Raw genomic sequence first — 12374 nt, 5'->3', positions numbered from 1 at the left:
ATTATCAGGTGCCTGATGGGAAGAACATGTGCTCAGAATAATCACATCCCCTCCCATAGCCAAGGCAACTCCCAGAGCCTCGGCAACTCCCAGAGCCTCCAGCCACCTCCCCAGCACACAGTGTGCATTCAGGAGACATGAAATCCCCTCCACATGACACTACCTGCTTGGCTTTCCAGGCTGCTGGTGAATAACTTACAGTCATGGCTGGAGAATGCAAAATAATTGAAAGCAATGCTTAGTAAATTGCAGTTTCAAGGTCTTCATTGCCTTCCTAACAATTTGCAAAACTCATTTTATTGCTTTTTTAGATTCCTCGAGTTGAAATACCACTGTATGCTGTAATTAAGCTAAGTGACATGCCAGCTGTAAAGGCAAGGGTTGTGAATGATTACATTCAGTTCATGTAATCATACAGGATGAGTGTGAGGAGGGAGCCTACAACAGCTGCCGGTCTGCTTTGCTTACACTCTCTGCCAGGGTGGAAGGAAAGCTGGAATCTAAAATCACTTTTTTTTAAAACAGGGTCTCTCCCTCTGTCACCCAGGCTGGAGTGCAGTGGCACGATCATAGCTCACTGTAGCCTCAACCTCCTGAGCTCAAGCAATCCTCCCACCTCAGTCTCCCGAGTAGCTGGGACTATAGGTGTGCACCACCATGCCTGGCAAATTTTGTTGCTGTTGTTGTTTGGTAGAGACGGAGTCTCTATGTTGCCTAAGCTAGTCTCAAACTCCTAGGCTCAAGTGATCCTCCCACCTCAGCCTCCCAAAGTGCTGGAATTACAGGTGTGACCCACACACCCGGCCTGAAGTCACCCTTTTAAGGCTATTAAGAGTTACCCATGCTGTCTGAGGCGGCCTAATCCAGTGTGGGGTAAGCCAGGCAAGTGGTTCCCAAACCTGGCTAAGCATCAGAACTCCCTGGCAGAGCTTTTTATTTTTATTTTATTTAAGTAATTTATGTATTTATTTATGTATTTATTTATTTATTTTGAGATGGAGTTTCACTCTTGTTGCCCAGGCTAAAGTGCAATGGCGCGATCTTGGCTCACCGCAACCTCTGCCTCAAGCGATTCTCCTGCCTCAGCCTCCCGAGTAGCTGGGATTACAGGTGCCTGCCACCACGCCCGGCTAATTTTGTATTTTTAGTAGAGACGGGGTTTCTCCATATTGGTCAGGCTGGTCTCGAACTCCCGACCTCAGGTGATCCGCCCGCCTCGACTTCCCAAAGTGCTGGGATTACAGGTGTGAGCCACCGCGCTCGGCCAGGCAGAGCTTTTTAAATCCAAGTTGACCTCCCCCTTGCTCCAAAGTGACTAATAAAGTCTGGGGAGAACCACAGGTCTTTACAATTGCTCAGATATCTCTGAGCCTGGAGATGAGAGAACCTGCCCCATCCAAGATGGCTATTTTTAACAACTTGGTCTTCAGGAACGTCACTTTTGCACTTGGAAACTTTTCCTTCAGTGTTGCTTTCATAAATCTGTCTGGGGACAGGAGTTCATCCAATTGCTTTATGAACAGACACCTTGATCTCTAGCCTCCCAAAGCTCCTTCTCCTAATGTTCCCAATTTCTTTCAGCGGACTCAGTTCCTTTGAAACCTTCTTTATTGTTCCTTTATCTTCTGCCACACAGTCAGCTGCTAAGTCCCAGCTCTATGATATTTTTCTCACTTGCCTCTTTTTTTTCCTTCCAGCTTATTGAGGTATATCTGCCTCCTTTTCTCTCCCCCAGCCAGCCATCCTGATACAGGCTGCAAGGGCTTGAATCCTGGACCACTGTATGAGACTCCCAAGCCCTCTCCCACCTTTGGGTCCCTCCCCTTGCCAAGCCATTCTATCATCTACTACTAGATTCATCTTCCTAACACTAAATAAAATCTCCCACTCAAAAACCTTCAGCAGTTTCCCACTGCCTGCTGATTTAGGTAGACACTACCCAGGATAACAGTTTAGATCCTCTGCAATATTTATTCATTCAGCAAATATTTACTGAATTCCTATTATGTCCTAGGTACTAAACTAAAAGCAGAGAATATAAAGATGTAGAGACATGGTACATTCCAGTGGACAGACAGCTGCACAAATTCATTATCATGAGGAGTGCAATAATGGCAATATAAACAAAGGGTCACTGGGTTTCCAATATGGTCTCTTAATCTATCTTTCCATCTTTGTCTCCCAATTTCCTTTCTGATCCAGCCAAACTGGACTAGACCTTACTTTTTTGTTTTTGTTTTTGTTTTTGTTTTGAGATGGAGTTTCACTCTTGTTGCCCTGGCTGGAGTGCAGCAGCATGATCTTGGATCACTGCCACCTCTGTCTCCTGGATTCAAGCAATTCTCCTGCCTAAGCCTCCCGAGTAGCTGGGATTACAGGCGCGTGCCACCACACTTGGCTAATTTTTGTATTTTTAGTAGAGACGGGGTTTTGCCATGTTGGCCAAGCTGGTCTCAAACTCCTGACCTCCGGTGATTCACCCACCTCGGCCTCCCAAAGTACTGGAATTACAAGCGTGAGCCACCACGCCCAGCCTAGACCTTACCTCTTGATCATGTTCAGGGTTCTTAGTTTCTTCCAGGCCTCTATACCTCAGTCCATATCTTATATCCACCTTTTAAAATCCTATTTATCAGCCGGGCGTGGTGGCTCATGCCTGTAATCCCAGCACTTTGGGAGGCTGAGGCGGGAGGATCACAAAGTCAAGAAATTGAGGCCATCCTGGCCAACATGGTGAAACCTGTCTCTACTAAAAATACAAAAATTAGCTGGGCGTGGTGGCAGGCGCCTGTAATCCCAGCTACTCAGGAGGCTGAGGCAGGAGAATAGCTTGAACCCAGGAGGTGGAGGTTGCAGTGAGCTGAGATCATGCCACTGCACTCCACCCTGGTGACAGAACGACACTCCATCTTAAAAAATAAAAATAATAAAATCCTATTTATCTTTTTCTGCCACCTCAAATATCACCTCCTCCAATGAAGTGGACTTGGTCCTCCCATCTAGGTGTGAGGGTGTTTCCTTCTCGTCTACTGACACTCTTTTTTAGTGGTGCTTAACTCAGGCTAGTTATCTGTGGACCCGCCTTCCTCCACTGCACACTCTTTGGGAGCAGGGACCGCCACAGCATTTTTCTGTCTCACAGAAGCACTGTGCTCTGCACAGCCCTATGAGTGAACAGGCAGGAGGTGGGTGGGGCTGGGAAGGCAGCCTGACATTGTGCCTTCTTGTTGGATAACCTTGAGCTGTTAAAGCCTCTAGACAGGATGTGCTACAAAATTTGGCAGGTCCACTAAAAAATGAAAACGCAGAGTTCCTTGTTCAAAAATGATTCAGAATTTCAATATGGTGGCAATAGGGCATTAAGCCAAACACAGGGCTCTTCTAAGTGCAGGACCCTGTGCGACTGCACAGATTGCTTGTCCTGTCTCTAGGAGAAAAGGTGCTGGCACCACAGTGTCCCACAGAAAGCCAAATAATTCTGGCATCGTCTATTAAGATACTTCCTTTTTATCAGCTCAGGAACCTCGACTGGCTGGAACTCGTGACCAGGAAGAAAAGGGGAGAGATGTAGAGATTCCAGGAAGCCCCTTTTCAGCAAGTCTTACATCTTTTGCTTGGGCCAGGCTGTGATCTCTGACAACCTGATGAGAACAATGGGAAAAGTGGCCTCACATCAGTTTGTTTTGAGCCTTCTGAATGGCGTCAGGAATGGGCTTGTGGAGGTTGAGATGGCAATTAAGCTTTTACTTGTCTGCTGGGATAACCAGGCCTTGGCTTCTTTTGCCATCCAGGTGGGCCTTGACTATTTACTAAAAAGAAAAGAACGCTATCCCAGGATCCTTGAAAACCAGGCCAACATGGGGATGATGTGTACATATGTGTGTTTCAGAGCTGGACACAAATGATTTGAGTCTAACGTCTCCATTCAATATCTTGGATAATTAAGGTCTTTTGCCTGAAGGGTACTGTGGGCTTCAAGCATCCCAGGTTCCCCTGACATTCTTGAGGCCAGAAATTCGTTCTATTGGAAATCCATAAGGCACAGCCAGGTCAACACTGTGAAGCCAGCACTTGTCTTCAGAACTTACTTCTTCCACCTCTGCCTCATATTCCCCAAATGTCTCACCAGGGATCAGACTCAGGAAGAGTGAGTGAAGCAAAAATGGATTACATTCCTGGAAAGGGCAGAGAGTGAGCTGGCAGATAAGGAAAGATGTTATGCCTGCGGTCTAGCCAGGCCCTGTGCTAGGCAGAGTTGGTGGAGTCAGAGTGCCCCAGAGAGGGCAACGTCCACATCAGGCTCTGGGCTCCTAGCAAGGAGGGCAGGGCTTACTGTAGACCATTTGTCCCAAGAAAGTCTTCAAAGATTCCTGACATATTTTCAATGTATTTGGAGCTTTTTTTTTAAGACGGAGTCTCACTCTGTTGCCCAGGCTGGAGTACAGTGGCGCGATCTCGGCTCACTGCAACCTCTGCCTCCCGGGTTCAAGCGATTCTCTTGCCTCAGCTTCCTGAGTAGCTAGGACTACAGGTGCCCGCCACCATGCCTGGCTAATTTTTGTATTTTTAGTAGAGACGGGGTTTCGCCATGTTTGCTAAGCTGGTCTTGAACTCCTGACCTTGGGTGATCTGCCTGCCTCAACCTCCCAAAGTGCTGGGATTACAGGCATGAGCCACCCCACCCAGCCTGGAGCTTTCTTAGTGAGGGGTACTCAGGATAACTGTCTCCCCACAACCCTCCTTTCCCATTCTCCCTCCAAATCAGGCTCCTCCTCCTGGCAGTAAGCATGGCAATTTCTTTTATTAATGGATGCCTGAAGGGAAAGTGTAACATTTCTGCAGGTTGATAGAAGAAGCATCTTCAGGCTGGGTACTCTCACCTCACCTCTGTTTTCACTGGTGAGATTAAGTTGGGCTGGTGAGGGAGGTCGCCAGAAGATGCTCGGGCACTGAGGTGGCAAGTCTTTGGGCTAGTGGGAATGGGCGGAGGTCGGGCCTTGACCTTGTGAAGTTGCAGCTGCCTCAGTTCTCTCACTCAGAGCTCAGAGTTATGCACCATGCCCATCCCTGACCTCATCTTTTATTTTGGAGATGAAGACCAACTGGCATAGTTCTGTTGGTGGACTGAGGGCTTTTGACTCCTGGAAATCATGAGTCCTTCTCTGAAACACTACTCCCCAAGTTGCTTTATCTGGGGGAGTATTCTCGATGATGGTGCCATGTGAGGAACCCAGAGAAGTGCCACTGGTAGGGCAACTGGGGTGTGTCCAACCCCAGAAATCATGGTCCTGTAGCACTGTAAGCTAACTGGGAGGGCACAGAGGCAGGGCTGTTGGCCCCAGTGCTGCTACTAGGAGCTAATGGAAGACCAGGATATCTAGATGAGCAAACAAAACTTCAGTTGATTCTGTGAACACTGGAGACACTGTCGGAAGAGACAAACTGTTTCCTGCAAGTTAAGAGGTAGGAAGGGAAAAGTGGCAGAGATCCAGTCTGATTCTGGAAAAAAAAAAATTTTTTTTTTTAGATTTTCCTCTAAAATGGCCTCCAGAATATTAAAGTCAATTAACTCACCATCACCATTCCTATCTAGTGGATCAAGAGATGCTTAGGTGACTTATATCTGTAGTCACCAGAAACTCATTCTACCTACACAATATTCATCTTCCTGCAGCCTTCTTGCCTGAAACATTGGATATGGATCATTTAAGAGCAGCCAAGATGGCTGGCTGGAGAGACTGTTATAGTGGTTAAGAAGCTGTATGCCCTTGGACAAGTTACTTAGCCTCTCTCAGCCTTGGTTTCCCCATTTGGAAAAAGACAACAACAATGCCTTGAGGACTGAGACAATATATGCAAAGCTTTTAGTACACCAATGGGAAGTGGGTCGTGGGCCAGTTCATGCTGGGCTCATCACCATCAGCACAACATCATCCTCATCAGCAACAGCATCAGCATCATTGCAGGTCCCATTGATTCAGTAAGATGCCAGGCATCCCACTTTACCAAGCCATGAGTCATCCTTAAAATCCTACAGAATGAGGCCAGGCACAGTGGCTCATGCCTGTAATCCCAGCTCTTTGGGAGGCTGAGGCAGGTGGATCACTTGAGGTCAAGAATTTGAGACCAGCCTGGCCAACATGGAGAAACCCCATCTACTAAAGCTACATCCAAAAATTAGCCAGGAATGGTGGCACACCTGCAGTCTCAGCTACTCAGGAGGCTGAGGCAGGAGAATCAGCTGAACCTGGGAGGTGAAAGTAGCAGTAAGCCAAGATCACACCACTGCATTCCAGCCTGAGCGGCAGAGCAAGACTCTGTCTCAAAAAACAAAGCAAAACAAACAAACAAAAAACAGGAAGAAAAAGTTAGCTAGCGGGAGGCTGAGGCAGGAGAATAGCTTGAACCTGGGAAGCAGAGGTTGCAGTGAGCTGAGATCGCACCACTGCACTCCAGCCTGGGCAAAGAGGGAGACTCCAAAAAGAAAAAAGAAAAGAAAAGAAAAGTTAGCCAGGCGTGGTGACAAGCACCTGTCGCCTCAGCTACTCAGGAGGCAGAAGTGGGAGAATCTCCTGAGCCTGAAAAGTCGAGGCTGCAGTGAGCCATGATAGTGCCACTGCACTCCAGCCTAGATGACACAGTGAGACCCTGTCTCAAAAAAAAAGGAAGATCCTACAAAATAGGTTGTTTATCCCCTAGAATTCAACTCTTTTTTTTTTACATATATACTAATTCTTTATTTATTTTTATTTTATTTTTATTATTATTATTATTATTATACTTTAGGTTTTATGGTACATGTGCGCAATGTGCAGGTAAGTTACATATGTATACATGTGCCATGCTGGTGCGCTGCACCCACTAACTCGTCATCTAGCATTAGGTATATCTCCCAGTGCTATCCCTCCCCCCTCCCCCCACCCCACAACAGTCCCCGAAGTGTGATGTTCCCCTTCCTGTGTCCATGTGTTCTCATTGTTCAATTCCCACCTATGAGTGAGAATATGCGGTGTTTGGTTTTTTGTTCTTGCGATAGTTTACTGAGAATGATGATTTCCAATTTCATCCATGTCCCTACAAAGGACATGAACTCATCATTTTTTATGGCTGCATAGTATTCCATGGTGTATATGTGCCACATTTTCTTAATCCAGTCTATCATTGTTGGACATTTGGGTTGGTTCCAAGTCTTTGCTATTGTGAATAATGCCGCAATAAACATACGTGTGCATGTGTCTTTATAGCAGCATGATTTATAGTCCTTTGGGTATATACCCAGTAATGGGATGGCTGGGTCGAATGGAATTTCTAGTTCTAGATCCCTGAGGAATCGCCACACTGACTTCCACAAGGGTTGAACTAGTTTACAGTCCTACCAACAGTGTAAAAGTGTTCCTATTTCTCCACATCCTCTCCAGCACCTGTTGTTTCCTGACTTTTTAATGATCGCCATTCTAACTGGTGTGAGATGGTATCTCATTGTGGTTTTGATTTGCGTTTCTCCGATGGCCAGTGATGGTGAGCATTTTTTCATGTGTTTTTTGGCTGCATAAATGTCTTCTTTTGAGAAGTGTCTGTTCATGTCCTTCGCCCACTTTTTGATGGGGTTGTTTGTTTTTTTCTTGTAAATTTGTTGGAGTTCATTGTAGATTCTGGATATTTGCCCTTTGTCAGATGAGTAGGTTGCGAAAATTTTCTCCCATTTTGTAGGTTGCCTGTTCACTCTGATGGTAGTTTCCTTTGTTGTGCAGAAGCTCTTTAGTTTAATTAGATCCCATTTGTCAATTTTGGCTTTTGTTGCCATTGCTTTTGGTGTTTTAGACATGAAGTCCTTGCCCATGCCTATGTCCTGAATGGTAATGCCCAGGTTTTCTTCTAGGGTTTTTATGGTTTTAGGTCTAACATTTAAGTCTTTAATCCATCTTGAATTGATTTTTGTATAAGGTGTAAGGAAGGGATCCAGTTTCAGCTTTCTACATATGGCTAGCCAGTTTTCCCAGCACCATTTATTAAATAGGGAATCCTTTCCCCATTTCTTGTTTTTCTCAGGTTTGTCAAAGATCAGATAGTTGTAGATATGTGGCATTATTTCTGATGGCTCTGTTCTGTTCCATTGATCTATGTCTCTGTTTTGGTACCAGTACCATGCTGTTTTGGTTACTGTAGCCTTGTAGTATAGTTTGAAGTCAGGTAGTGTGATGCCTCCAGCTTTGTTCTTTTGGCTTAGGATTGACTTGGCGATGCGGGCTCTTTTTTGGTTCCATATGAACTTTAAAGTAGTTTTTCCCAATTCTGTGAAGAAAGTCATTGGTAGCTTGATGGGGATGGCATTGAATCTGTAAATTACCTTGGGAAGGATGGCCATTTTCACGATATTGATTCTTCCTACCCATGAGCATGGAATGTTCTTCCATTTGTTTGTATCCTCTTTTATTTCCTTGAGCAGTGGTTTGTAGTTCTCCTTGAAGAGGTCCTTCACATCCCTTGTAAGTTGGATTCCTAGGTATTTTATTCTCTTTGAAGCAATTGTGAATGGGAGTTCACTCATGATTTGGATCTCTGTTTGTCTGTTATTGATGTATAAGAATGCTTGTGATTTTTGTACATTGATTTTGTATCCTGAGACTTTGCTGAAGTTGCTTATCAGCTTAAGGAGATTTTGGGCTGAGACAATGGGGTTTTCTAGATATACAATCATGTCATCTGCAAACAGGGACAATTTGACTTTGTCTTTTCCTAATTGAATACCCTTGATTTCCTTCTCCTGCCTAATTGCCCTGGCCAGAACTTCCAACACTATGTTGAATAGGAGTGGTGAGAGAGGGCATCCCTGTCTTGTGCCAGTTTTCAAAGGGAATGCTTCCAGTTTTTGCCCATTCAGTATGATATTGGCTGTGGGTTTGTCATAGATAGCTCTTATTATTTTGAGATACGTCCCATCAATACCTAATTTATTGAGAGTTTTTAGCATGAAGCGTTGTTGAATCTTGTCAAAGGCCTTTTCTGCATCTATTGAGATAATCATGTGGTTTTTGTCTTTGGTTCTGTTTATATGTTGGATTACATTTATTGATTTGCATATATTGAACCAGCCTTGCATCCCAGGGATGAAGCCCACTTGATCATGGTGGATAAGCTTTTTGATGTGCTACTGGATTCTGTTTGCCAGTATTTTATTGAGGATTTTTGCATCAATGTTCATCAAGGATATTGGTCTAAAATTCTCTTTTTTTGTTGTGTCTCTGCCAGGCTTTGGTATCAGGATGATGCCGGCCTCATAAAATGAGTTAGGGAGGATTCCCTCTTTTTCTATTGATTGGAATAGTTTCAGAAGGAATGGTGCCAGCTCCTCCTTGTACCTCTGGTAGAATTCGGCTGTGAACCCATCTGGTCCTGGACTTTTTTTGGTTGGTAAGCTATTGATTATTGCCACAATTTCAGCTCCTGTTATTGGTCTATTCAGAGATTCAACTTCTTCCTGGTTTAGTCTTGGGAGGGTGTATGTGTTGAAGAATTCAACTCTTATACAGATCTGCACCATGGACTCAGTGACCAACCCGCTGTGAAAGTGGGTCCAGAGGAAGAAGAATGATATTCTAGCCACTAAAGCAGAAAAATGGAGGAATGTGTCAGGGCTCCATTCCTCACATGGGTCAGAATGGGTGCCAAGTTCATGGCCAGGTGGTAGAGGAAGAAACATAGAGCTGTTTGTCCAGTCCATCACTTGTGTGAGGTTGGGCAAGTCATTTAACATCTTCAACCTTGAGTTTCTTCACTTGCAAACTGGGCATAAGGTAATAACATCTGCCTTGCCAACCTCACATTGTCAATGTGAGGATTCCATGAGATATGGTCTGTAAACCTGATGTGTGGAAGGTGTTATTACTCTTATGCTTTCCAAAGAAACCCCTGATCCTCCATTGAGGCCTCTGCTTGCTCTTCCTTCTTTCCTTCAACCATTATTTATTGTGCAGAAGCCCTCTTTTCACACCACATTCTGCTCCATCTGCAAATCAATGCATTAATATCATGCATTCCAATGGACATGCTGCTGTATATAGTCTTTTGGGAGTTTGCTTTTTTATGTGTAAGTCCTTTATGGTCCGATTAGTTTGGAGAGAACTTTTAGAAGCCATTATTTGGCCTAAAAGCAGGTGGCCAGCTCTGAGATCTGTTGACCCCATACGGTATTCTAGGAGGCTCTGCTTGGTCTTCGTCATATCTGCTACCTGCAGAAATGCCTCCACTGAAGAGCCACTTATTGTCACCTCAGCTCTAACTAAAGACTAATATGAAAAGTATCATTTAACAGGCAGACAGTAAGGCTTCAAGAGCTTGGGGCTTGAGAATCAGAAGCATCTGACTCAAATCCTTGCTGTGCCAATTAAAAACTGGGGGACCTGCTGAATGTTAAGCCTTATGCTCTTTGAGTATCAGTTTTTTTTTTTCTTTTCTAAAGTTCAAGGCCAAGTGCAATGGCTCACGCCTGTAATCCCAGAGCCTTGGGAAGCCGAAGCAAGAGGATTGTTTGAGGCCAGGAGTTCAAGACCAGCCTGGGCAACATGGGAGACCCTGTGCTACAAAAATAATTTTTAAATTAGCTGGACGTCATGATGTGCACCTGTAGTCCTAGCTACATGAGAGGCTGAGGCAAGAGGATTGTTTGAGCCCTGGAGTTTGAGATTATGGTGAGCCATGATCCCACCACTGCACTCCAGCCTGGACAACAGAACAAGACTGTCTCCAAAGAAAATAAAAATAAAGTGTACAATTGTGATTGAAATTCAATTAGATAAAATCTTTTTCTAGAAGAGTGCTGGCGCCTTTATAGTCGGCTAGCAAAAAAGGGTAACTATCACCAACTATCACCCTGATTTTTTCTTTTTTTAGAGATGGGGTCTTGCTATGTTGCCTAGGCTGGATTGCAGTGGATATTCACCAGCGTGATCCCACTACTGATGAGCATGGGAGTTTTGACCTGCTCCATTTCTGTCTTGGTTTACCCCTCCTTAGTCAACCTGGTGGTCCCCAGCTCCTGGGAGGCCACCATACTGATGCCAAACTTAGTGCGGATACCTGATCAGGATAGCGCATTACAGCCCGGAACTCCTGGACTCAAGCAATCCTTCTGCCTCAGCCTCCCGAGTAGCTGGGACCACAGGCACTCACCACCACGCCCAGCACCATGACTAATACTAACACATGGCAGTGCCCTCAGCCATTGTTTATTATGGCAGTAAAGATCTGTGCGACTCCACATGACAAACTGCTCTTTCAGGGAAAGAAGTCTTCCCTAAAGAACTACTAAACTTATTTTTACTCATCTAGGAGAAAATATTGAAACCATCTCTGCCTACAAAATACCAGAGCTTCTTGGGGAATCTGAGCCCACGTTGCTAAAAAGTGACATGAAGAATCAGCATCTGATGTCAGAGGTATTCACCAAGGTTCAACTGATGGGGAAGCTCTCCCTGTTTCCCAGCTCACTACAGCTCCAAGCAGGTGAGGGCCAGTGTACACAGGGATGTACCCGGAGCTTGGGGGTGAGGGGAGAAACCAACAGAACCAGTCCCAATCTTTGAGGAGCCCCCAATCTTGAGGGGGAGGAATAAAGTTCCTGTCCTCAGGGAGACCCCAATCTGATGGCAGAGACATAGTCCATGCCACTAGGAACTGTCTAATATGATTGGACAGACAAAAAGGACCAAAATAGGATGTTGTGTCTGGCCTTTTCTGCTAAGAGGTTCAGAGCCAAATTCAATGGTCAATGCAGGAAGCACTTTATCACACCCTCTTTTTATAACGATCTCTTCCCTTTCTTTGTGTGGCTTCTGATCATTATTATTTCATTTAACAGTCCTATTGAATACAAGTTTTCATGGTAATGTGATACATCATCCTTTTTTAAATAGTAGAAACAGGCTGGGTGCGGTGGCTCATATCTGTAATCCTAGCACTTTGGGAGGCCGAGGTGGGTGAATTGCTTGAGGCCAGGAGTTCGAGAAAAACCTGTCCAACATGGCAAAACCCCATATCTACTAGAAATACAAAAATTGGCTGGGCATGGAGGCACATGCCTGTAGCCCCAGCTACTCAAGAGGCTGAGGCACAAGAATTGAAGATAGTGGTAGTGGGTTGGAGCTCCTTAAGGATCAGAGAGTTTTGCTCCAATAACAGGCCCACAGGTCACGGCTGGCTGTAACAGGCTCCTCTGCCCAGGCCTGGGTCTACATGTAAGACAAGTACTTATTACCCATATGTTTTTATTGTTGTTGTTGTTTTGTTTTGTTTTTTCGAGATGGAGTCTTGCTCTGTCTCCCAGGCTGGAGCGCAGTGGCGCGATCTCGGCTCACCACAACTGTAGCTGGGACTAC

At 45.1% G+C, this 12374-nt stretch overlaps 1 protein-coding gene across 1 annotated transcript in view; it reads right to left on the bottom strand.

The window, feature by feature from the left end:
* Window positions 1-4776: 4776 nt before the first annotated feature.
* Window positions 4777-12374, bottom strand: part of TTLL6 (tubulin tyrosine ligase like 6) — a 58070-nt gene continuing 50472 nt past the window's right edge. Inside the window, exon 14 of the mRNA XM_054457357.2 lies at window positions 4777-5499. Coding sequence (XP_054313332.2) covers window positions 5398-5499 — 102 coding nt within the window. The 3' untranslated portion in view covers window positions 4777-5397. The remainder of the gene's footprint in view (window positions 5500-12374) is intronic.

The sequence above is a fragment of the Pongo pygmaeus genome, chromosome 19 (genome assembly GCF_028885625.2).
Source record: "Pongo pygmaeus isolate AG05252 chromosome 19, NHGRI_mPonPyg2-v2.0_pri, whole genome shotgun sequence".
Classification (NCBI taxonomy): Eukaryota; Metazoa; Chordata; class Mammalia; order Primates; family Hominidae; genus Pongo; species Pongo pygmaeus.
Note: the sequence above shows the minus strand (reverse complement) of the source record. Positions and strands in the feature narration are given on the sequence as shown.